This window comes from Macaca mulatta, chromosome 16 (assembly GCF_049350105.2).
Source record: "Macaca mulatta isolate MMU2019108-1 chromosome 16, T2T-MMU8v2.0, whole genome shotgun sequence".
NCBI classification, from domain to species: domain Eukaryota; kingdom Metazoa; phylum Chordata; class Mammalia; order Primates; family Cercopithecidae; genus Macaca; species Macaca mulatta.
In genome coordinates, this window is record NC_133421.1 from 62,855,027 (window position 1) to 62,880,822 (window position 25,796).

Here is a 25,796-nt window from a genome sequence, read left to right on the forward strand (position 1 = left end):
CACCACGCCTGGCTAGTTTTTTGTATTTTTTTTAGTAGAGATGGGGTTTCACCGTGTTAGCCAGGATGGTCTCGATTTCCTGACCTCATGATCCGCCCGTCTCAGCCTCCCAAAGTGCTGGGATTACAAGCTTGAGCCGCCGCGCCCAGCCACAAAAATATATATTGCATTAGTACAGTACAAAAGGTTTCCTGATATGATGGCCATTTGTGAAACAACCCCTGACTAAGTGAGACTGGGGACACTGGGGCCATCTTCCCAAGGGCCCAGTCCCTGCCCTTGAAGTACTTGTGGCCAGAAGTGTGGCTGAAGGAGAGTGGCCTGAATAATGCCTCCAGGAGAAGGCTGGGGGTTCCCTGGGCACTGGAGAAATAGTTCCAACCAAAGTCAGAGGGTTGCCTCCAGTAACCCCTGACCTTCCTCCTCCTCCACTCACCCTCAACACCAGCCAGAGGTCTGCAGCCCATTGGGTACAAGTGAGAAGGAGGGGACCTTCTGAGGCCAAGAGCCTTCCCTTTGCCCAGGCCTTGTAGATTCTGCCATGGCATTGCTGCTGGAATCCAGCTCCACAGTTCAGGCCTAGTCCTGCCTGAGCCAGAAGGACCCCTCCCCTTTATGCCAGAGAGCCAGGCTCCTCTGCCCTCCTAGGGCTCAGGACAACATTGGGACAGGTCTCCAATTATCATCTCCCAGCTGCTTCCTTCCTGGAGCCAAAAGAGCTCCTCATCCCCTCTCTTACCCCCTCTTTATGCCAGCACCTCCTTCCCTACCTCCTGGGGGATCTCAGTGTGTCTGGAGTGGAGCAAACAGTGTACCAGTCTGAGATGGGTGGTGACTGTGGAGTGGGAGGGTCCCCAGGTCACCCAGTTTTCCCAGGCAGATTATGGCAGGGAGGGGTCCCAGCTCCCAGCTGCTGGAGCAGGCAGAGGGTAGGGCATGGAGCTCACAGCTGCACTTTATGACTGCAGTCCCACAAATCTAACAGTTGGCAGTGGGGAGGGGCTGCTGAGCAGCCTGCACAGACAGGGGAGCAGGGACTACCCCTCACTGCCTCCTCCAGGCCGCCACTCAGCCCTCAGGTGCTCTGGCATTGGGGCCATTGGGGTGAGGTGGGCAGGAGCTAGATACTAAGGGGTGGCAGAAAGAGGGGAGGGGGTAGAAGAGATGATCTGCTCTCTCTGAGGGGCGGTGGCAAGGAGGAGCTTTGATGTGAAAAGCTTTAGAATCCGTTTAAGAACCTTTGAGATCCTTGGCTTTTATATAACAAAAAAAGTAAACTGAGGCTCAGGGAGAAGGGAGTGCCTGGGTAGCCTAGCTGTCCTGGCTTCCTACTTTGTATTGATTTAACTTCTTTCTGCAGGGCCCCAGCTGAGCTGGGAGGATGAACCTGGGCTTCTGGTTGAGGGTGGGGGAACATCCTGTCCTTAGGAGAGGGAAGTCAGTGACCAGCCTTCTGGGGGGCTCTGAAGACTCAGGAATGATTTTAACTCTTTCAGCAGGCTAGGCACTTGAAATCAGAACGTTGGGAGAGAAAAACCCAGGCCAGAGACACCCTGGGTGTCTTAGCAACTTTTCTGAGATCCCAGGCTATCCGTTTATTTATTTTTGAGACAGGGTCTCACTCTGTTGCCCAGGCTGGAGTGCAGTGGCGAGATTATGGCTAAGTGCAGCCTCGACCTCCTGGCTTCAAGCTATCCTCCAGTCTCAGTCTCTTGAGTAGCTGGGACTACAGGCACGTGCCACCATGCCCAACTTATTTTGGGGGTCTGTTTTGTTTTGTAGAGATGGGGTTTTGCCATGTTGCCCAGGCTGGTCTCCACCTCCTGAGCTCAAGCCATCCACCCACCTCAGCCTCCCAAAGTGCTGGGATTACAGGCATGAGCCACCACACCCAGCCTCATTAATTTAGGTATTTATTCAGTCTACAAATCTCTTCCCTTTCAGAGCCTAAGAACCTAATTTTTAAATGGGGATGTTAATGTCTAAACTCTGCCTTTGGGCACAGAGTGAGAGGCTGGCAAGACAATGGTGGAGAAAGCCGATTGTTTTCTTTTTTTTTTTTTTTTTTGAGACGGAGTCTCGCTCTGTCGCCCAGGCTGGAGTGCAGTGGCGCTATCTCGGCTCACTGCAAGCTCCGCCTCCCGGGTTTACGCCATTCTCCTGCCTCAGCCTCCCGAGTAGCTGGGACTACAGGCGCCCGCCACCTCGCCCGGCTAATTTTTTTGTATTTTTAGTAGAGACGGGGTTTCATTGTGTTAGCCAGGATGGTCTCCATCTCCTGACCTCGTGATCCGCCCGTCTCGGCCTCCCAAAGTGCTGGGATTACAGGCTTGAGCCACCGCGCCTGGCCCGGTTGTTTTCTTTTCTTTTTTTTTTTTTTTTTTTTGAGACGGAGTTTCATTCTATGGCCCAGGCTGGAGTACAATGGTGTGATCTTGGCTCACTGCAACCTCTGCCACCTGGGTTCAAGCCATTCTCCTGCCTCAGCCTTCCGAGTAGCTGGGATTACAGGCGCCCACCACCATGCCCAGCTAATTTTTGTATTTTTAGTAGAGACAGGGTTTCACCATGTCGGCCAGGCTGGTCTCTGACGCCTGACCTCAGGTGATCCACCCACCTCTGCCTCCCAAAGTGCAGGGATTACAGGCGTGAGCCACCGCGCGGGGCGAAAGTAGGTTGTTTTCAATGAAAGACATTCCTGAACGGCAATGGGCTTGTTGGGCCGTAGCAGCCTGACCTCCCTGTTACCCCATGCCTGTTCCAGCCACCAGCAAGTCCTCGGAGTGGCCCTGATTTTCCTTGAACCTGAGCAGCCCAGGGAAAAGACACAGGGATCGATTCCAATCTAGCAAGCAGATCCAGGCACCGGCCAGCCCTGCACAGATCAATGCATCCTGTTCCAGGCAGGAAGGGCGTGAGAGACCCAGGCAGGGGTCTTAAGCAGGGCTGGGTTCTCCTGGGAGAGGGATGGGGGATTGCGATAGAGAGAGACGGAGACAGGGAACTCTGGGGGAAGGGAAGCAAGCCTAGGGTACCCTGGGGGAGGGGTGTCGGGCTGAAGGTTCCCCGCAACCCAGGGATGGGGTTGGGGAAGCCAGAGACATAAGGGAGGGGCTCAGGGCTTCTCTTTTCTCCAAGGAACCTCAGTGTGCAAGGCTGACTAAATTTTTTGAGTCTGAGATTCAAGCCACAAGGAAGATGCCGAGAACTGGCGAAATCCAGAATCTGAATGAGGGGAAAGGCAGGGTGAGGAAGGCGGGTTCTGCCACCCTGGGCTCAGCCTGCCCGGCCTGGGAAACGTGGAAGGTGAAAGTGGCCTGAGGCTGGGGTGGCCGGGAAGTGGCGGGCGCCCCCCAGTGGCCGGCTGGGAGGACGGCACAGGTGCTTGGGAAGAGTGAGGTTGTCATTTGTTCGAACAATCCGAATTCCACGTTTATTTATGAGCCTCATTTATTTTTATCCTCCACCACATTCTTTATATGAGATCACTGTAACTCATTAGGAGAATTAAGATCCCAACATCTTAGTGACACCATGTCATAAGCCACCAAGCCAGTCCCCAACTGGCATCTTTATCCCAGATGTAACCCTCTACTCTGTCCTCTGGCCACCCCTGGGCAACATGCACACATGACGTCATCTGCAGAGGAGGAGAACAGGGAGAGGAGAGGAGAGGGAGGGAGAAGGAAGGAGAGAGGCAAAGGGACAAAGTAGAGGAAGAGCGAAGCCAGCCACCAGCTCAGGAAAGGGAGAAGAGGATTCTCTGGGGCCCCTGACATGAGTCCTCCCCAGGCCCAAGATCAAGATCTGGAAATCAGGTCCCTGTAACCCTCTCTGTGGAGATCAGGAGGCTGGACAAAACCCCTCCCTTGGGGACCTGAGAGGCTGTCACATGTGTGCCCCTGACCCACTGTCTGGGCAGGGGTAGGAGCTGGGGTATAGCCCTGGTGGGAAGGGAGGGCAGGAAGCGCTCAGGGTGAAGACACCAGCTCACAAGCCCACAGGACATGGGGCTATGCAGGGCAGCAGGAGAGAAGTGTGAAGACAGCTGGAAGGGTGGAGGACCTACCTTAGGCCACACCCATGCACACACACAAACACATGAGGCAGCATGAGGCTCCCCCAGTCCCTCCTCTGCAGCCAATGCTACAGGAGCCCAAGTCACCCAGGAGGAGCCCCGAGGCACTGCCACCTTCGATTGTGCCTGACAACTCCATCCTGCTGGTGCCTGCTGCAGTCGGGAAGTACACTGTGTGCTTGGAGGTTTGAGGCCAGAGGACAAAGGTCAACCAGGACCAGATATGTCTCAAGCTTGACAGAGGCTCTGGGAACCCGGATCAGGGGAGGGGATCCTTTGCTTCCCCGGCTAGTGAAGGAATCGGCCTCCCTGTCCCTGGGTTTCCCTGGCTCTGCCTTCCTCATGTGCCCATACCCCTCAGCCTCTGCTGGCTGGCTGGCTGTGGGTCCTTGGAGCAGAAGCCCATCTGTGTCTGTTTTCTAAAACCATCTTTTCCGCCCCATACCACAGCAACCAAAGTCATTTTCCGGGCAATTGCCTTTCTGTAAACATTCCTGTGTAATATCCCCCCAAATTGCTAATACCCAGCGCCCTGTTGAGTCTCCCTGTCACTCCAACTACAGCCTCGGAGATGGGGGCGTGTGATGGGGGAAGGGCGATAGGGGGAAAGAGGCAGCTGGACTGAGGATTGGAGACAGGGGGCTCCTGCCTAGCTCCTGGCACGGGGGAGGGGGGGTGGCCAGAAACTCTGCACCTCCCCACAGTGATCTCCACTCCCTGCCAGCCCAGCACCACCCCCTGAATGTCAGGCTCCACTTCAGGAAGAGTCTGCCTGGACTAGGAGGGAAGACAAAGAGGAAGGGGGAAGGGAGCCCACTGGACAGAAGGCCTGAGACAGGGCCTGTGAGAAGGAGCTGACTTGAAGGCATGGAGGAGATGGCTAGAAAATAAAGACTCCTGGTGACTGGGGCAGGGCACTAGGGACACGGGGCAAGGCCAGGCAAGTTGTCTCCAAGGAACACCAGCTCCCCTCCCCACCAAGGGTGACAAGGAGGACAGAGAAGAGGGTCGAGGCCAGGGGGGATTGAGGCCATCCTCCCAGCGTGGGCCCTGCTCACTTCCTGGGCACTGTAGTGGACAGGGGTGGGGGAAGATGGACAAGGCAAGAGGTGTCAGGTGGTTCTTGGCAGGTGACACACCTGTTGCCCCCCCCCCCCCCCACCTCCCAGCCCTGATCTATAAAGCCACCATGGAGAAGGGTCTGGAGCAGGCTGATTTTTCTCACCATACAGCAAGGGAAACTGAGGCTCAGGGAGGTTGAGTGACCTAACCTGAGTCACCACATGGACTCCCTTCCCCAGGGGTGGGGGTAAGAAGGGGGACTAGGACTGTGGCCTATGACCCTGTGGTTCTTCCATCCCCCTGCCCGGGGAATCCCACCACCCGCTTCCCAAGCTCCACAGAAGCTGGGCATCCAGGTGGGATGGGGGATGATGGAGCCCTGGAGGACTTTGGGGACCTGAGAGGCTGTCACATGTGTGCCCCTGACCCACTGTCTGGGCAGGGGTAGGAGCTGGGGTATAGCCCTGGTGGGAAGGGAGGGCAGGAATCGCTCAGGGTGAAGACACCAGCTCACAAGCCCACAGGACATGGGGCTACGAAGGGAGGCTGGGGAGGGTGTGGGGTATTGCCAGTCACAGCTTTGTGCAGGCAGAAAAACACAAACCAATTTGTGCAGATTTGAAACCTACTGAAGGTCACTTAGTTGGTAAATGAGTTGGAATCTAATGAAAGGACCTCTTCCAGGCTGGGGGAAGGCACTGACACCTGCCTAGGAAGAGCGGTGAGGCTGGGGGCCTGGGCCCTGGCTGCTACTGGTGGAGCTGCTGGGGCTTTCCATGGGAAGAGCAGATTTGAGGGGGTCAAGCTCCCTGTGAGTGGGCGCCCGGGGAGTGGGGGGGGCATCAGATCCTTCCCCGGCCCAGCTCTTCCATCCCAGGCTGACGGCGTCCACTTGCACAGAACGGGGCACTCCCACAGCAGGACCCTCTCCTCCCTTAGACTGGGGCCTCCTGACGGCAGAGGGGCCATTCCACCCAGAAGGGCAGAATTGGGTGGGGTGAGGAGGCCCACCAACCACATCAGGAGTGGGGTGGGGTTCTGGGGACTCTCAAGGATCCCAGGCTTGGCCTCGGTGCCACCTCCACCAACTGCACTGGCTCTGCGTGACTGTGGAGTCCTTGCTTCCTTCTGCTTGTAGTTGTCCCTTCCCCAGGGCCCCAGGCCACACAGCACAGCAGCTCTCAGACCCTGGCAGTGAGGTGGGGCCTCCCCTCAGCTCTCATCTCTCAGGAAGCGGTGGCCCCCTCCTTACCCGTCACTGTGATGGGGAAACCACAGTGCTCTCTTTCCAGCCAGATGCCTTTCCCAGGCAGGAAACCAAGGCCCAGAGAATAAGCCTGACCCAATCTGTAGGAGCTGAAGGCAGAGCCCAAAGTGGAACCCAGGGGTCCTGGCCCTCAGGGACAAGGATTTTTCCATTCCACGATGCCACTTTCCAGAAAGCAGCTGCCTGGGGAGCCCCTCCCTAGGCCACGGGCCCCAGGAGGACAGACTAACAACCTCCTTAGGAAGGATCAGCAGCAAGACAGAAACACCGCAGCAGGCTGGCCGCCAGGGAGATAAGCTGGGGCCCACGGCCCAGTGATGCCCCCAGCCCAGGGGGATGCTCTCCACACAGAAATCAGGGTCCCCGCAGGGCATCCCAGCTGCACATTCAGACAGGACTCCCCGTCCTTGCAAAATGTGCAAGTCAGCCCCTTGCCCAGAATTCCAGAGATACAATCCCCCTTCTTCCCCCCGTCCCTCCTCTCTCACAGACAGCAGGCAAAGCTGTGACATTACCAAAAACCACTGCATCCACTGACTAGTTATGTGCCCTTGAGTAGGTCAGGGGACGCTCAGAGCCTCAGTCCTCTCATTTGCTTTTTTTTTTTTTTTTTTTTTAAAAAAAAAAAAAGAAGAAGAAGAAGCAGCAGCAGAAGAAACAGAAGCTAATAACAGGCAACAGGCATGCAGACTGCAGACCCCGGGTGAGCGAAGTCAGTTCCTTCTGATCTACCCCGGAGCCCGATTTCCTTCCACCCACTGTCGCAGTTCTATCAGACCCAGGACTGTGGGGCTGTGATTTTTGGCTTCTAATGAAAATCTGGCTAATTGGCTTCCCCGGGAAGGAAGGGGACAGAGATATGGAGGACAGCATGTCACCCCCAGTCTGAAGCTGGAGCTGGAAAGGCTGGGAACAGCCCTGGCATGTGCCCACGCGGCACTATGTTAACCAGCTAACTCCTGTGTGGCAACTCCGCTGCTCACGCTCCCAGGGAAGGTGTCCTGTCAGCTCCACATCTCCTTGGAGAAACAGCCAAGGGGAACACAGGCCAAGTGGGAGGGGAGGAGGGAACACTGGAGGGTGGAAAGGGAGGGGGGCCGGTGCCTGTCCTCAGCTCTGCCATCATTCTGAGGAGCCTGCCAGAGCGCCTTCTCCCCAAGGGGCACTCCAGCCTGAGTGCTATGCCCCTCTGTGTGTGAAAGGGATCTTTCCCCCACCCTGCAGCTACCTCTGGCTGAAAGCATGCCCAGGGGGAAGCATCTTGTTTCCAGGGGAAGAGACTCCAATCTGTTGGAAGTGAGTGGTAGAAGCCCCACCCACCACCCTGCCTCCCCATAGGGAAGCATTTTCAACACCAAGTACTCATCAACGGGCTCATCAGTATTGGGCAGGAGACTCAGTCTTGCCCAGATGTTCTTGATATACTTCTCAGAGACACCACCTTTCATGGGGAGAGGCTCTCCCTAGGAGGCCTTGTCCCAGCCCCATGACCCTAGCACTCAGACAGCTCCCTCGGCCGCTAGAAACAGCAGGGTTCCTCCAGGTTCCCAGCACACCCTCAGTCAGACACATCGCCCAGGCACACACATCTGCTCACTCATGCTTCTATGTCAAACCTGTGCACCTCGCCTAGCTGCCCAGTACTTGCTCACTGACATGGGTCCAGCCACAGCCTACCTCACCTGCACCCTCCACCTGACCTCAGGTGATCCACCTGCCTCGGCCTCCCAAAGTGCTGGGCGTACAGGCGTGAGCCACTGCGCCCAGCCATGATAACCACTCCTGAACACCCACACATATTCATGACACTCTACATGCAGGGGTCTACATACCTGGGCCCACCAGGGTGCCCCACTCTGCCACCTTAGATGCCACGTGGACAGGGTGCCATGCCAGTCCACGCAGCTCATGCAGGGCATCTGGGGCCCGCTAAAGTGCCAGGTAGATGCATCTCCAGCTTGAGGTGAAAGACAGCGGGGACTTGCCCATCCTAAGTCCCTCATGGAGGCGACATCTTCAGCTCCTTTTCCTCTTTGCTAGGTTCGGGGCTCCCTTGCTGAGGTGTTTACACAATGTCTTAAAATAGAGGAGTCGGCCCAGTAACCTCAAGGCCACCCCACTCTGACCAATGCTTAGCCAACGGGATGATGGTCATGAGTGAGACCCTCCTCTGGGAGCTGGGTGCCTCCAGCCCTCATCCCACCTCTATAGGTGCTCAACGCCTCCACCAGGGCGAGGGGGGCCGGAGGGCCTTTGCCCAGCTTCCAGCTCTGCTGATGGGGAAGGACAGAACTGCTGGGACCCAAGGCTTAGCTCTCACCTCATGGGTTAATTTATCCGCCACCCTGCAAGCTAGCTAAGAACAAACAGCCGAATCTGCAGTCCATGATTCTCTCTCCCTAGGGACACCCCGTTAGTATCCCAAGAGACTCTGGAGGATGGGGCGAAGGCAGCCTGGTTCAGTTTGGAGAAGGTGGGAGACTTGGCAAGTCTCCTGCTTGGCCTCTGGATCCAGGCAGTCTTTGGAAGCCAGGGCCTGGTCAGATACCAGGGGCATCTTGTGGAAGTTCTCTTTGTTGTCTAACCTGAGCCCTCCCATCAGAGCAGCATCTGGGAAGGTGGAGCACAGGCTTCAAGGCAGGGGAAAAATAAACTGTCTCCCCTTCTGCGAAAGACACAAAGACTCCCATCCTCCCTTCTCCAATCCACACATCCATCTTGAGTGACGAGGTTTAAACACAGCATCGCGCTCGCTGGAACCCCTGGGAAATATGGACCAGCCATGAAATGATACCCACTCTTTTTCTTGAGACAGTCCCGCTCTGTCGCCCAGGCTGGAGTGCAGTGGTGCAATCTCGGCTCACTGCAAACCCCTCCTCCCAGGTTCAAGCAATTCTCCTGCCTCAGCTTCCTGAGTCGCTGGGACTACAGGCCCGTGCCACCACACCCGGCTAATTTTTGTATTCTTAGAGACAAGGTTTCACTATGTTAGCCAGGCTGGTCTCAAACTCCTGACCTCAGGTTATCTGCCCACCTTGGCCTCCCTAAGTGCTGGGATTACAGGCGTGAGCCACCGTGCCCAGCCATTATAACAACCCTTGAACACCCACACATATTCATGATCTGAAAGGGCTCGTGCAGCCATCATCCTCTTCATTCTCACAGTCACCTTGTGAGGTTGCAAACCGCTTATTTTACAGGTGAAGAAACTGAGGCTCAGGAAGGAGTGACTTGTCCAAGGTCAGAGTTAAGTGGAAGAGGCTGGTCTCAACTGCGGGAGTGCTTAGCCCAGGTCCTTCTTCTTTCCCCTACCCCCTGTTGCCCCTGAGGAAGATACTGATTCTGCCACCAGGTCATCTGTGAGTACTCATCTAAGCCATTCAGCCAGAGTCCCACAGGTCCCCTCTGTCCGTCCTACACCCTAAGAAGAGAACACTGAAACAATCCTCCTTCCCAGCTAATCTTGGGCGCCATCTACCCAGTCCTTTTAGGGAGAGTCTATTCCCCAGGGCTGGAGGAGAGGGAGGAAGCAGAGCCACCCCCAGATCACAGAAACCCAGGCTGGAAGTGGGGGTCCCACAGTCCTGAAAGACCTTCTGGGGGACCCACCTTTCCACAGACCTCCTCGCAGCCTTCTTGTACCTGCGCTGGATATGAAGCCCTCCCAGCCCCTACCACAGGCTGTGCAGAGACAGAACTGCAAATCAGGAGCTCCAGCCAGTCAGGTCTTGGATACTTCCAGGAATGGAGAACTCATTACATCCAAAGCACCAATCATCTTGTGGGGTTTCTCCTTCCTTAAAATGAGCCACAGTCTGTGCCCATGGCCCTCAGGGGAACCTGGGGGAAGGTCATGACCTCTCCCTTTGGAGCAGAGTGGAGGCTCCTGAACCAGAACCTTCTGTCATGAGCCCTCAGGTCTTTCCTGTGTGGCCCAGCCCCGCTGGCCATCTGTACTGCCCTTTGTTGGGTAAGCCCTGTGTCACCACCTCTCTTGGCTGGTGGCCTTCAGAACTGCTCTAATGAGGTCTGAGCAGCACAGGTGACTCCTGTCTGCTTCTGTTACTAAAGTGTCTTCGCAAGTGCCCCTCCTGCCCACACAGCACGTGTGCCAGGAAAAACAAATGCTCAGGGCCTAAGAGCCCTGTTCCAGGGCCAGAACATACCTTCCTCGCCCCCTGCTCCTAACTCTCAGGCCTCCCCCGGCCTTAGACCTCAGGGGCCAGCCTGACTCCTGCCTCCTGGGAGGGGTGAAGTTCCTGGCCCAGTCGGCTGAAACTGCTCCTTCCAGTCACTTCCATTCACCTTCTGGTGCCTGGCCTTGCTAATGTCACTCAAGGGGTCTGGTCTGAATCTCAGCATCTCCCAGCAACTATGTTCCTCAGAGCCCCAGCTCTAGACACCAAAGGGTGTGCCCAGGAGTCTGAGTGGGCAGCCTGCTCTGCCTGGAATTCTCGGGCTAGTGGCCTGAGGCCCAGGATGCCCCTGTCTGGCAGCCAGTCACTCTGAGAACTGGAAAACCACAAGCCCACATGATAATATCTGAGGCATATTAACCACACAGTGCTTCCTCCTTGCTAACCTACTTCCTCCTCCCTGCTCTGCTGCCAGAGGGCCCCAGGCTTGGAAGGAAAGGCTCCCTCACCCTCAGCTGCTTCCCTGCAAGTGCCCCATGTCTGCATCCCATGCTCGCACAGTGGCTAATTCTGGTGTCTCATCAGACAGTAATTATGGGGGAATCAGCAGTGCCGTCATCTCTGCAGCTCAGCACCTGTCACCACGCCACCATCCCCAGGCTGCTGGGATGGGACCGGAAGCTGAGGGAGGAGGGGTGTGCTGGGGTGAGGGGCATCTGCACCTTTCCTGCTTCTGCAGTCCTCACTTCCCCGCCCTGCCTCCCCAAGGTGAGCAGTGCACTTCAACCAGGTGGTTACCAGCCACACAAGTGCTCCCTGTTACCCGGGGCAGGTACTGAAAGCAGGTGCCATGTGTCCCATGTATGCATCCCCATGGCCAAACAGAACAGGCAGAAGGACACAGCAAGTCAAGGCTCAAATCTCACCTTGGGCACTTGCCATGCGTGTGACCTTGAACAAATCATTTCAGTCCTCCAGGCCTCAGTTTCCCCAATGGCAAAATGGAGAAAACAGCACCTCCCTTGTGAAGACGGGAAGAAATAAGGTGTGTAATAGCACAGTGCCTGGCACATGTGTGGTCATGTAGTCATTCAACAAGCAATTCATACACAGTTACTTTAATGTGTTAGGCAATATGGGGATGCCAAGATGAATGAGATGATTTAGCAAGGATCACACTGTGGCTACACTGAGGCACAGGCTTTTTTTTTTTTTGTCGGGAGGCAGGGATGGCTAATGGTATTTTGTTTTATTTCTTTGAATTTTAATACCTCTAAGGAGCACAGGAAGTGAGGTAAGGAAGGGCGGGCTGCAGAGGCAGGAAGGCACCCCTCTCCTCACCACAGTCCCCACTATTCCCTATCATCCTCATGCATCGCTTCCCTCATTTGCTGCCCCTGAAGGTACTGAGTTTGCTGCCCCCACAAGCAAAAGTAGGCTAATGGGCTTAGTTATGTCCAGAACTGGTGACTGTTCAAGAAAGGTTACATTAGGAGCCACCAGAGGTTTGACAGTGCTCCGGGAGATCGGAGGGGCGAGCCCAGAGGCGGTTGTGGGGAAGGGCATTTCAGGGAGGAGCAGGAATGGGAGGTGATGAAGAGGAGCCCAGCCGCGGAGGCAAAGGACCACAGGGGAAGAGGCCAGACCCAAGGGAGCTGCTGGGGCCCCCACCTGGCTGCAGCACGGACTCCTCAGGAGGAACAGGGTGGGGGAGGAAGGTGATGAATCTTAGCATGAATTCTCCACGGCGTTGGGCCAGAGGAGTCCTGCTGCCGGAGTGCAGAGGGAGGCAAAGGTGCACCAGGGAATGGGGTGAGACCCACACAAAGCTTCAGGTGAAGGCGGGGGGTGGGGTGCGGGGGGTGGAAGGGAGGGTGTAGGGCTGAGGCTACCCTGCTAGAGACTGGGACTCTCTCTCTGACCTCAGGCATGCTACTTAACCCCTCAGGTCTGTCTGTCTCTTCTCCCACAAAACAGTCAGCAGCAGTGAGCTCACAGGACAGTTGTGAGGATGAAATGAACTAACGCGTGTACAGTGCACAACCCAGCATCTGGCTCCGAGGAAGCACCCGATAAATACTGGCCATCAGTATTTTCATTATTACCAGTGATGATTTTTCTTCTCAAAACTCAGCAATGACTAAATGAGCCCCATCCCCTGAAAGCCCACAGAGGGAGCACAGGTCTCTTCTAACCAAAACCAGAGTCAACAGTGAGGGACTGACCCCGGTGTCCACTACCATGGTGGCCTCCTCCCGACTCCCACCCCCTACACCCTCAACAGGCATTTCAATAATCCTTCACAGCACTCTTTCAAAACCCATCCACGTCTTATTCCACTCTGGCTGATAAAGCCAGGACAGGGGCTGCTTCACCTTTTTGCAGAGGTAGAAAGTAAGTCTTGTAAGGTACTGAGCTCCCCATCACTGGGGGTATTCCAGAAAAGGGTGGGTGAAAGAGACGAACATTCGGATCTCAGAGGCCCTTGCGCTGGCCCCCTCTGCCTGGTTCACTGCCCGAGCCCACCCTGCAGGCTGAGCCTTGGCCCCTCTGCTGTTTGTGTGGAGAAGCGGGGTAACTCACGCGAGCAAGGAGGGAAGAAAGGGCTCCAATTTCAAGTCTCTCCTCGTTCTCCTGGCTTCTCCCGGCAGCAACCGAGGATGGGGGAGGGAGGGGAGCAGTGTCGTTGCTCTTTTAGGAAAACGGTAATTTTAATTAAGAGGCAGACAAACGAGCGCTCTGCAGATTGTCTCAGAGCAAAGTTATTAAAAAGCCATCAAGGCGGCGGCAGCCACAGTGGCAAGGAGAGCTGCCTCCCCCAGCTGCCCACCTAGATTGTGGCTGAATAGCAGTTCAGAGAACTGGAGAAGGGCTGGAGGACATGGGACCTGAAAATAGCCCCTCTCCTAAGAAGGTAGGGCAGCACCCAGACAGGACCCAGGTGCAGCCTGCCCAACCCTGGGCAGTAGGTGGGGATGCAAAGGGTACCTGCAATTAGGCAGCCCCTGCTGTGGGCCAAGTCTGGGCCCATCACTTCTTTTTCTTTACTCTTCTCAACAATGCTGCCTGGGAGGTGTTCTTGTACCACTTTATAGGCACAAACACTGAGGCTCAGAGAGGGAAAGTGGCTCGTCCAGGTTCACACACTTAGGAAATGGCTGAAGTGGGGGTTTGAACCCAGGGCAGGCTGACTCTCAAGTCCAATGCTCCAGGCTGCTGGTCCTGGGCCCAGATTTGGGGGCAGGGATGGCTTCCCCCGCCCATACACCCTCCTCCAGCTGGGCTCTTTGATGTCCTCTGAAGCAGCCTCAGGAGCAACCTAATAATGTAATGTTACCCTTAGTCATCAAGGTCACCAGGGACTTGGAGGCCAAGTAACTGCTTGCTTGGCAGGGTCACATTATGAGGGGACACTCCACAGGGACATAAAGTTACAAAAGAGCTGCCAGCAGGGGGAGCAGGGGCAGATAGACAGAGGACAGGCCCCCACAGCCAAGAAATCTTCCAACTCTTCAACCTCTACTTGCTCAACACTTAAGCAAAGCATCCAGGAACCTATCTGCCTTGGTTGCTGTTAGACTCTGAGCCTAGTCCAGTGCCTGGCACAGGGAAAGTGTTCAATAAGTCTTCTCCCCCTCCACCCCCAAGACAGAGTCTTGCTCTGTTACCTAGGCTGGAGTGCAGTGGCACAATCTCAGCTCACAGCAACCTCTGCTTCCTGGATTCAAGCAATTCTCCCGCCTCAGCTTCCTGAGTAGCTGGGATTACAGGTGCCCGCCACCACACCAGGCTAATTTTTGTATTTTTAGTAGAGACAGGGTTTCACCATGTTGGCCAGGCCGGTCTCGAACTCCTGACCTCGTGATCCGCCCGCCTCGGCCTCCCAAAGCGCTGGGATTACAGGCGTGAGCCACCACACCTGGCCTTCAGTAAGTCTTTATTGAATAAATGGATAAATGGATGAACAAGCAAACAATTGAATAAATGAAACGAGATCACAAATTTGCATGTGACTGTAAGCTAAACAAAACGGTCCCATCTTCTCCCATCCCCCACCCTCTGGACATCGCTGGAACATGGACATCCTCCCATAAGAGGTGCCCCTTGCTCCTGATCCCTCTCCGCAGACCACAAGCCCCCTCGGCAGAGGATTCCCGCCTCTTCTTTTCACCCCAGCCCCAGCTTACATGGTGGCTTTGCAGCCTGCACACACATGTACATGCACGCGTGCTTGTACACGCACACTCACTGACATGCACACACGTGCACATACAGACATGTTCTCTACCAGCCAAAGTGCCCTCCCCAGAGTCAGGTATCTGCTGCCCCCTCCCCTGGCAAAGGCTGGGCCCACCAGGGATAGCCCCCTCCCCATTTCTGGCCCTCCAGGCTGGGGAGGAGCATCTGACTACAGAGAGCTGGCGGGAGGGGGAATCATGGGGGGCCTCCCTCCTCCTGGCTTACTAACCTGGAGACTTTAAACAGAGGGAACAGAGTCCTGGAGGCTTCCCTCCCGCCGCACGCTGGAGCCCTGGGTGAGGGACAGGAAAGGAGGAAAGTCGTGAATGAATGCCCAGAAAGGCCCGGCTGCAGCAGAGGAGCTGGAGAGAGGAGGGGTCGGGGCAGGGGCTCCCAAAGTGGGCCGGGGTAGGGGCAGGGCCATGGGCCATGGGCCATGAGGTTGGGGGAGGTGAAGCAGGTACAGAGCAAGGCAGAGCCTTAGGAGCTCTCCCTTTGGGGCCCTCCAGGGCAGACAGGATAGAGATTGGGTGTCATAGGAAGAGCAGGGACTGAGGGGGTAGAGACACTGGTGCGAGACAGACAGGGGGACGAACAGCAGGACAACACAGAAAACATGGGGTCCCCAGAACTGGGTTCCCAGGACAGACAGCCAACAAGCCACGCCTGGTTCTCCTCCCAGAAACAGGGGGAGATGCTTTACTGGGGTGCTCAACCTAGACCCCAAATGATAGCCCACCTGCCTCCCTCATGCAAGGTTATGCCATTCTGGAAGGTTGATGGCTTCAGGGTCAGAGAGGCTTGCCATAATTGTCCCGGTGACAACCCTCTCCCCAGCCTAAGAGACCCCTATCTGCTCCACTCCCCACTAACCCTGAGATAGCCCCGCTTCCCCTGCCTGCGTTAGAGACAGGCATTTCCCACCCAAAAGGCACTCATAGGTTCACACTGTGCCAGGAGCACAGACCTGCCTGAAGTCCTTCACTTAGCTACTGCCTCCACGCCCCCAACCCTCAACCTGCCACGGCAGGTCCCCTGCAGCTGTCCACCATGCCCCACCCTGCAGGGAAGTTCTTTCTAAACCTACTCCACCTCCCTCATGCTGCAATACTGATTAGCCTTTTACCCTGGGGCATGCAGCAGTAAGACCTTTCTTGCCTGGAGACACTGTGGCCCACACCCACTCAGGCACAGCCCTCCCTTGGCTGGCTCAGACCCATCCATACCCACAACACGTCTGGCTACAAGTATTCTCAGAGCCCCCTGCCAATCTCATGGTTCCAATTTTCCCACCGATTACCTAAAACGTCGACATCCCAGGGAGAAACAGCTGCTGGGACACGGACTGGGAGAAAATATTAAGAATGCTCACTAATGTGTCTAGCCCCAGAGGGCTTCCTGGATGAGGCAGTGGGAGGCACAGAAGTGAAGGCTCAGGAGCTCCAGCTTCCTTCTTACCACCAGCCCTTAGTGGCAGCTCCAGGGGCCCAGCCCCAGACAGGCTGAGTTGAGGATCTGGGTCTTAGAAAAATCTAAAGAGGTTTCTTATGTATGCCCTTTCCTCAGTGGAGGGTGGACCCTATTCAATCATTCAGTCAGACACAGGAAGAGGAGGAAGATAAAGATGTGACTATTTATTGAATGTCTACTATGTGCCAGGAACTCTGCCTAAATTACCTCATATAATCCTACTACCCACTCTGTGAGGAAGCCACTGTTATGCCCTCGATCTACAGGGACGGAAACTGAGCTTCAGAGAGTGAAGCAACTTGCCCCAAACCACACAGCGAATGACTGTCAGGGCTGCAATTGCAGCCCAGAGCTGTCTGACTGCAGACCCTGAGCTCTTGACCCAGGAGCTAAACTGTCTCCTATCCACCCTCCCCAGTCGTTGGCTGTCTTCCTTTTGGTGGCCTCTGGGAAGTTCTGCCTAAAGTCTAACCTCTTTCTATTGGATGCTCCAGCAGAAATTATCTCCTATGGGCAGCAAGGTAGAAGAGAAGATTTCTCTTCTGTCTCTGTCCCGTCCTAAGAGTGGGAGGCAGACTGTTCTAACCCAAGGCTGCCAGTGGACCAGGATTGCCGTGAGCCATCAGGTTGAGGAGACAGGCGGGTCCGGGATTTCCTGAGCTTCATCTTTAGGTGACATCTGCCTCTCTAAGAGCCCCTTCCTGCCCCTCCCACTTCCAGGAGAGAAGAAGCTCCAGGAAGCCCCGCACAAGCCCCTTCTCGTTTTACCAACCAGAAGTTCTCATAGTGCCCAGGTAGAAGAGAGCCCAGAAGTTCTGGGGTGGACAAAGTGAGAGTCTGCGGCAGTCCCCACAGCCCTCGCCTTTCCACAGAGCCCTAACTTTCCATGTATAAGGGGGCTGGGGACAAGAATGGGGAACTCATCAGGCCAGCCTGGTCACTGGGTGGGGTGGAACAGGCAGGGGACAGCCCAAGAGAGAAGACAGCAAGGCCCATCCCAAGGGCTTCAAGGAGCCATGGAAGGCCTTCCCAACAAGCTGGAGTCGTTCATTCTTCCCATAAGAAGCAGAGGCTGGTGCCTGGAGTGATGTCTGCTCCGTATGCAATTATCATGCATCCTAGGGGTGAGGGGAGACTGCAGAACACGTGCCCTGGCGATCTCCCCAGCTCTGCACAAACAGAAACAGCTAGGCTCTTTCTGCGGGGTCTCTGGGTCTGGGGTCTCTCTATAAGCTGAGTCTGGGGGCCCCTCTGTAGGTCCCTGGGTCTGGGGTCTCCAGCATGCTCTGCCAGCTGGAATGGAAAAGAAGCCAGTGCCCTGGAATGCGTGTATTTGCAGAGGTGAGAAAACCCAACTCCCTTCCAGTCTTGGTTTACTCCATACCAGGACATGCAGGCAACCGAGGCAGGTGGCCGAGGCTACCGGGAGCCAGGATAAGGCTGTGGGGGAGCTGAGCCACCAGCTTGAAGTGCCTTGTGGAAGAAAACCCGAACTGGATTATTGTCCCCGAATGGAATGGAGTGTGGCACAGCCAGTTCTGCTGGGGTGGGAGGAAAACAGTGAGTTTAGAATTCAGAGGACAGCTGAATCCTCTAGCCACTCCCTTCTCCATCCCCTGGGCTGGGAGGGCAGATGTAGGCAAGGTGTGCCTTCAGAACAGGAGGGGTGCTGTCTGTAAGGCATGAGTGTGTGTGTGTGTGTGTGTGTGTGTGTGTGTGTGTGTGTGTGTGTGTGTGTACATGTGTACATGTGTACATGTGTATGTATTCCAATATTCTCTTGGGCCAAATCTCCATTTTTTTTTCTTAGCTGAAGCTGGGAAACAGTCTTCCCACCCTCCAGGTGGCAAAGCAATATTATCCAAGGGAGAGGAGGTAGAGAGAGCCTGGGAGCACTGGAAGGGAGCTTGAAGGTCCTCTAGTCCCACCCTCTTTTCTTATACCAAGGACACTGAAGACCAGAGAGGGCAACTAAATTGCCAAGGTCACACAGCAGTAGGGGAGACAGGCAAGTTGACTCCAGCCCAACGCTTGTTCTTTACAACTTACCTCTTTGCCCTAAGGAACAGAGGAGCAGCTTCTCTCTGTCTCCTCCTCTTCTCCCTCTCCCGCAGCACTGGATCCCTCTCCAGCAGGGCCCCCTGCACTCTGGCAACCACACCAGCCACACTCCTCAGGATGCCCAAAGGTCATGTGAAAGGTCATGCTGAGCAGTCCCCTGCACCTAGGTCCAACACTAGTCTACGGGTGCTCACAGACCACTGTCATTGAGGTGAAAGATGCAAAAATACCACCAGAGGCTCCCATCCTGGAGTGGCCACATGCTGGGAGGTTTATCTTCCTATCTAACCTTGATTCCTCCTACTACAGCGTGGGCCTGCTTCCTCTCAAGCTGTCCTATGCAGAGATGGAGGCAGGGGGAGAAAAGCAGGTTTCCAGCCTCCACACCCTTCTGTTTGCCCACCCCCAGCAGACAGGATGAGGGCAGGGTGTCCCTGGGTGGCTGGGCCCCAAGCCCAGTGCATGCGTGGGGCCCGAAGGGTGGGATGAGGGAGCAGCAGCCTGGGTATGGGGGAAACAGCTTTTCTAGGAATTGCCCCTCCAAGTCCTCATCCTCTGCAAAATCCTAACTAAGTCTCAGGCTTAGACTTCTCTAAGGATTATTATCTTCTCTGGGTTCAGAGATGTCTGTCACCTATCCCATCATAATTGATTGTTTATTATCCCAACAATAAATTGATTGTTTATTATATGTCCGGCACTGCGGGATGTTTTCATCTGTTGTTTCATTTAATCTTCACAAAAATTCCAGGATCAGAAACGAATCTGTCCCCTGGGATGGTCCTTCCTTAAGACTAAGTCTAACCTTGATCTCTCCTGCTGCATTTCCCCTGGCCCGGTCCTCCTTGGTGGCATTTTTGTTCCTGTCTTCAGAGACTCTTCTCATGACTCAGTGACCTACATGATCTTCTCCAGGCTATCAACCTTTACCCAGCCCTGCCCCAGGAGTGGGGAGATATGTAAGTAAAAGGAACCAAGGCATGCAAGGAGGCTCTGGGGGAGGTCCCCAAGAGGTCAGGTGGGGCTGCTGGAGGTAGGGGCAGGACTAGGGTGGCAGGTTCTCCTCCCTCATAATGTCCATGACGCCTGGAGGGGGTCTGGGCCCCACCTTCTGTGTGGTAGCTAAGAGGGCCCAGAGAGGCAATGAATGACCTAGTCCTTCTCAGTAACCATCTCTGAGGCTCAGGTTTCAGCACACACATCCCTAGAGCCCAGGTGAATGGGCAAAAGTAGGCAGGGGCACAAGGGCAGGACTTGCCATGGGTTGAGCCTGGGAGGTGAAGCCAGAGGAGGAGCTCTGACACCTGGCTAAGCTCCCGGCAGAGGGCTAGCAGGCCCTGGGAGGGTGCACAGCCTCAAGCCCCTCTGCCTGCTGCAGGGTCAGGCCTCCGTGGGGTTTTGCACCCCCTATTCTAGCCACAGGCAACTTTGGTGAATTCACCCACCACATGGCTTCTCTGTTTTGACCTTTTGCAGCAGGAGTGCTGAGGGCAGGGGTCTCCTCCACTACAGTCATCCCCCCACCCTGCCCCCAGCATGGCTGGAACATAGGGGCCAGACTCACCTCCCCAGGGAATGTTCAGGCCCAGCTTTCACCCCTCTGGGAAATCGGAGCAGCAAAAGCATGGGCCAATGGGCAAGGGGAGTTGGAATGGTGGGTGGGACTCTGGGCCGGGTGTGGGCGGCACCCTCCCCCTTCAAGCAGGCACCATTAATATATGCAAAGCATATGCAAATCACCCAGAAGAGAGACACAACACCGCTGGAATGTCACAAGAGACCTTGGAGATCAGCCAGCCCACGCCCCCTCATTTCACAGGTGAGGAAAGAGGCCCGCGCTGGGAAGGGACTTGCTCAAGGTCACGCAGACATCTGGGCACTGAGGAAGGATAAGAATGAGCTCTCTCGACTTAGTGCAGTGCTTTTTCCACCAGGGTCTTGTCTTTCTGCTGGGGGGTTTACAACATGGCAAAGGGGCCCCAGGGAGTGGATGGGGCTCCAGGCAGGCCCATCAGAGACATGGGTGGGAGATGGAGCCGAGAGGCTTCCTGGATGCCTCCCTTACCGCCTCTGCACCTGGAGACGGTCTGGTGGGTGTGAGGGGCAGTGCAAGGGCAGCATAGCACCTGGGGGGCCAATGGGTGGAGGGGCGGGAGGCCGGAGGTAGGCAAGGAGAAATCCGAGGGGCAGGGGAGAAGAGCAGGGAACCTGGGGTGTTTGAGGCAGGGGAGGAAGAGCCCAATGTCAGGGCAAGGTGCCCGCTGTGGTGTGGGGAGGGGGATGGCGCCCTCAACACACACACACACACACACACACACACATCCCTAAGTGCTCAGCAGCCCTTCCTGGACTCTGACAATTATGGCACCTGACAGACCATAATAGTTAACCCAGGCCCATCCCTTCTGAGGCCACTTCCCCGCCCCCAACTTGGCTTCTCAACCTTCCAGACAGTCCTCGAAAGCAGGGCCAGAGCTGGGGAAAGGAAGGGGCGGCAGACAATGGGAGGGGCGGTCAGAGGGAGGAAGGGGGAGGCAGAAGAAGAGACAGGGAGACAGGGTTAGAGAGAGAGACAGCAGGAAGGGCAGCACAGGAGAAATTGAGGGGCAGGGAGCGGCAGGGGAGGAATGGGGAGACGGAATGGCACAGAGGAGAGATGGGGGAGGGGCGAAGACTGAGGGCATCCAGGGGAGCACTCTGGAGCCCAGGTATCGGGTAGAGGAACCCTGACCCCGAGGTTCTAGGCTGCTTGGCAGGAGTTAGGGACCATGCCCCTGCCCCTCTGCCCACCTCCCCAGAAACTCCCCTGGTTGCCAGGAACTCAGTCCTCCCTCCTTCACTGCCTCCCTCCCTTCCTCCCTCGGGGCAGGCACTGCTTCCCAGCCAAATCCGAAGCCTTCATCTCCGCTTCTCAGAGCTTGGAATGAAAGAAGGGGAAGCGAGTACAGCCCTCAAACCCGCTGACGGCCAGATTTTTATTATCTTTGCTCCAATGGGCCCTAGGAAGCCAATGAGGTATTCTTCAAAGAGCATCTGAGTGCCTCATTGAAGCCTGCACCTGCACCTGCACCAGCCCACCCACAGCAGGCAGCCAGGACTTGGGGGGCACAACCTGTCCCCCAACCCCCCACAAGTCCTAGAGTCCAGAGCCTCGGCTACCAGGAGCCTTACCCTCAGCAGCTTGTATCCAAGCAGGGGTCCCTAGGTCAGGAAACCAGGCTTAAAGCTAGACTTAAGTCTGCTGGGCCTCTGAGGCAGTCTCTGTCCCTCTCTGGGCCTCAAGGACATAAATGAAGGAAGAAAACAGATCTCCTTGCCAGGGCTTGGAGGAGATAAATGCTTGGGATTCCTCGAAAGAGCAGCTTTTATGGCACGCCCTGGATCCTTCCCCTGAACTCCCTGCCTGCCCAACACCCACAGGCCCCTTTGCAGGAGCGCCCCCCACCACATCTGCCTCTTCATGTGCCCGGGCCGCTACCCAGTGTGACAGACGCCATGAACTGTTCTTCCTTGAGCCCCAAACTCAGCTCCCTCCGTTCCAATCCTCAACACTGTCTCCCTTCTTTCCCCAAAACCTAACCTGGGGTGGGGGTGGGGGCTCAACAAACTGGGTACTTCAAAGAGCCCAGCCCCCTCCCTCCCAAGCACTTCCAGGGCTGGGGTTTTGGCAGAGAATGCCAAGGTTGGCATGGGCAGACGGCAGCCATGCCACCCCCACCCTCTAGCTCTGACCACACTGTCGATGCCCACAGCCAAAGAAGGAATCAATGGTTCTAATTAAACCCTTTTTCCAGGGTGGGTCCCTGGCGAGAGAGGGAAGAGGGAGAGAGACAGGGAAGAGGGAGAGAGAGAGAGAGAGAGAGACACAGAGAGAGCGAGAGCGCATCAGAGAGGCCCTGCATCCCAGCGCCCAACCCAGTACTCTGCACATCTTTAAGATGCCAGGAACCCAGCAGGGATCAGGCCACGAAGACCCCAGACCCTCTGCATTAGGCAAGGAGGCAAGTAGAGGGGCAGGGGAAAGCCTAAGGTGGGGGTAGCTCTTTGAGAGCCTCATTCTAGCGACCCTTCCCCTAGTGGAGTATCCCCCTCCACTCAGCACTCCCCAAGGACCACAGTTGCCTTTTGCAGATAGAGCTCCAGGGCACAGAGAATGGGAGCCAGAAGGGGGATTTGTGCCTCCATCCCAGCCCTGAGGGTCATCACAGAGAACCAGCCATCGTGGAAAGGGCGGAAGGAGCAAGAATTGTTGTGGGGGGGACTGGACAAAGACCCTCTTGTCCCCAAGGCAGGATGGCAGGAAGCCAGGGCAAAGCCTTTGCACTTGCTGCCAATGGTGCCTGGGTGCCAGGCAGTCTGGGTGGGGATGGCAGGGTGGGGGGTAGTGGTGGTGGATCTTATTATTGGAATCCCTCCCCTTATGCCCAGAGCCCTCACCCCATCCCTTGCTTCTACCCCAGACTACTAGCTAAGTCTCAGTCCCCAGCAACTCTCAGCTTGCCTGGAGAACTCCTTCCTGTGTGAATGTTCCTTTCCGTGTCCCTGACACCTGTACGGAGTGGCCCATCACCAACCAGAACCAGCAAAACCCCTCAAATGCACCATAGCTGCTCCCCACATACAACCACACCAGAAATCACCACCATCATAGCTGCCACCAGTGGTGACAGCCTCACAATCTCCATCAAATGCATCATCAATTTTTTAAAGACCAACAAGAGGGAAAGGGACGGGAATAAGATAAACTGAGGCACAGAATTAGACAGCAAAGCAGTTGGCTCAAGGTCACGCAGACCAAGATACCAAGAGTCGGGAAGAAGGTATCCTGACGACCCCCAAAAAGTGCTCAAACCCCACCCAAAGGAACATTCAGGCCCACAAACCTGGAAGTCTGATCAGCTTCCCTCACTCCCAAGCCTCACCTGTTTCTCCCTTCCCCAAAACAGACAGCAGATCCTCCATCTCCTTTTGAAAGGCTGCTGCCAGAAACCCCCAACCCCAGCTCGGGGAGCCCACTTTCCTTAAAGTTGGGGTGCTGCAGGACCTCCTTGTCCCACAACATTTGAGGAGAGGGGCTGGGAAGATTCCCCTCCTTGCACACTTCCCCGCGCCTGCTCACCTGGCTCCCCTCGGCCCCCAGGGTCCCTCGGTCCAGCCTCCTCCCTGGGAGAGCGGGCTCTGCCCTCCGCCGTCCTCTCCCACCAGGCCAGGGCAAAGCGCCGGAGGCACTGCCAGGGCTGCATGGGGAGGCGTGGGGCTGGGGGGCGCGCACCAGCAGCCTCACACGCCCCGCCGGGCCCTGACAGCCGAGCTGCGGAGGCACCCGGCCTGTCCCCTCTGCTTCCACCAGCATCCTGCTGCCCCCACCGACAGGACTCGGAGCTGGCCCGGGAGCTTCTGACGTAGCAGGGGGGTGCGTGGGAGGGGAGGGTGGGCCACGGTGGTGCGTCCCCTTCCCAGCCCCACCCTCCACCCCTCAGCCGCCTGCAGTCCCTATCTTCTCACTCACCCTAGATGCCCTCCCCAGCTGGGGGCGCCCTCCCCTGCCCTCTGGCCTCTGCGGGGGGAGGGGTTAAGATTAAATAGCCCCTCCCTAAACCCCTCCCTCTCGTGGCCCTCCCTACTCGCTGGTAGAGCGGGGAGCTGGTCCCCAGTTTCTGCAACTGCTGCTGAGGCTCAGAGGTCTCCAGGGCTAGGGCCTCGAGGTGCGGGGAGCTGGGGTGTGTGGAATACTGGCTTGTATCCTGGCAACGCGGCCAACCCCAGAACTCACTCATCCCCTTCCGTCCCTGAGGGCTGGCGCAAAGGGCCCACCACCACCATCCTAGCCCGTGCACCCCATTCTGGGAGCTGAGGGAGGGAGGCCTTTGATGCACCCCTCACTTCTCCATTCCCTTCCCCTCCCCCTGCATCCTCCTCTTCCCTCACCTCGGATGGACGCTCCCCTCCCCCTACCCTGCTCAACATCCATCCCCCTTCTTCTTCTCCTCCCCCCTCCCCCCTCCATACAAGCCCCTTTACAGTTGAACCCCTCTGGCCCCCACCCCGGGGCGTCGTGAGGCCCTCCCCACCCTGCCCCCTCCTCCGGTCCCAGCACTCCTCTCGCCTGGGTCCTTCTCCCAAGCCCAGCGCACAGCGGTCCCCTGCCCCCCACACACCTGCACCCCAGCATCCCTCGCCCCGCCGGCCACCGCCTCCCCGGCCCGGCCGCCGCCCCCGCCCCCGGCCGAGGGGGAAAACACACAAAGAAAACAGAAATACCTTCCACTTAAGCATGGAGGCACATTAGGGAGGAGAGAGACAGGGACATGCCTTGGGACGGAGCGTTCCCCATCGGGCGGGGGCGCGGGGGGCGGGGGCCCCGGGCCGGCCTGCCTGGCGCTCGCCCTCTCGCTGCCTCGCGGGCTCCTCGCTCGGCCCCAGCCCCGGGGCGCGGTGCCAGGCGGGCGGGCCGGGGGCGCGGGCCCCGCCGGGGTGGACCAGCTGGGAGGGCGCCGGCGGCCGGGCGTGTGGGTGCGCGCGCGCGCGGGCGTGTCACCGAGTGTGCGAGTGCGAGTGTGTATGTGTGTGTGTGAGTGTGTGTGCGCGCGCGCGGGCCGGCGCGGGTGTGTCACTCTGGGCGGGCGCGCGCGCGCGCGGCGCGGGCGCGCGCGTGTGGCCGGAACGTACAAAGGGCCGCCCGGGGCGGAGGAGGCGGGGGAGGGGAGGGGGCACTGCGCCTTCTCGCTCCCTCCAGCAGCACGGCGGGATCCCGCAGCGCGCGGCCGGGGCCGGGCGCGAGGCACGCTCAGTCTCCTCCCCGCGCCACCTGCTTCTCCCACCCCAAGTAGTGTTCGCACCACGATGGAGACAAATACGTTGACCAGGGACCGGGAACACTTGGAGGATGGAGGACTCCTGGGTCTCCAAGCCTGGGCGCGCCTAGGGATGGAAAGGCTCTCGGGGCTGGGTGGGGAGGCGGGGCGGCGAGACTGGGGGCTCCCTTCAGCCAAGGTGACCTCGGAAACCAACAGCCGCCCCATTCCGGGAGCGCCTAGATCCTCCTCTGCTTCTGCCGCGCGACCCCTCACCCCACCGCGCCTAGAAGCGGCTCAGTCAGAGGGTCTGGGCTCCCCGGCGCCCCCTGCTGGGCCGCCTCCTGGCCCCGGCTCCGGGTTGCGGCCCCTCCTGCAGGCGTGCGCGGGAACTGCAGGCGCGCGTGCTAGCAGGGAAGTGGTCTGCGCCCCTCCGGCCAGTGAGACCCCATGGCAGGACGCTCCAGCGACGGTCCCTGCTCACGCCTCGCTTGGCGGCGCCACTGCCGCCTCTACCGCCGCCGGCAGAGCACTAGCTCGGCTCCACCCTGCTGTCCCCCGCCCCTCCGCGTCCCACCTTCGTTGGCCTACCTGTTGGCTCCGCAGACTTCTCCAGCGCTGACCCAGACCCAGACCCAGGCCCGCACAGACACCTCGTGCTCCAGCGGCCCCCTCCCTCCCTCGCTCCG

The 25,796-nt window shown here is 57.3% G+C and overlaps 1 protein-coding gene across 44 annotated transcripts in view; it reads right to left on the bottom strand.

Moving 5' to 3' along the window:
* SRCIN1 (SRC kinase signaling inhibitor 1) overlaps nucleotides 1-24,824 on the bottom strand; it is a 73,585-nt gene extending 48,761 nt beyond the window's left edge. For 22 of the 44 annotated variants that reach the window (XM_077971401.1, XM_077971412.1, XM_077971388.1 and 19 more), the window contains exon 1: nucleotides 23,433-23,672. In XM_077971401.1, the coding sequence (XP_077827527.1) occupies nucleotides 23,433-23,556 (124 nt within the window). In that variant the 5' untranslated portion in view covers nucleotides 23,557-23,672. Of the gene's footprint in view, nucleotides 1-15,011; nucleotides 15,306-23,432; nucleotides 23,673-24,574 lie in introns of those variants that run through there. The other 22 variants (XM_028836431.2, XM_077971392.1, XM_077971408.1 and 19 more) reach the window with 7 other exon arrangements.
* Nucleotides 24,825-25,796: the final 972 nt, after the last annotated feature.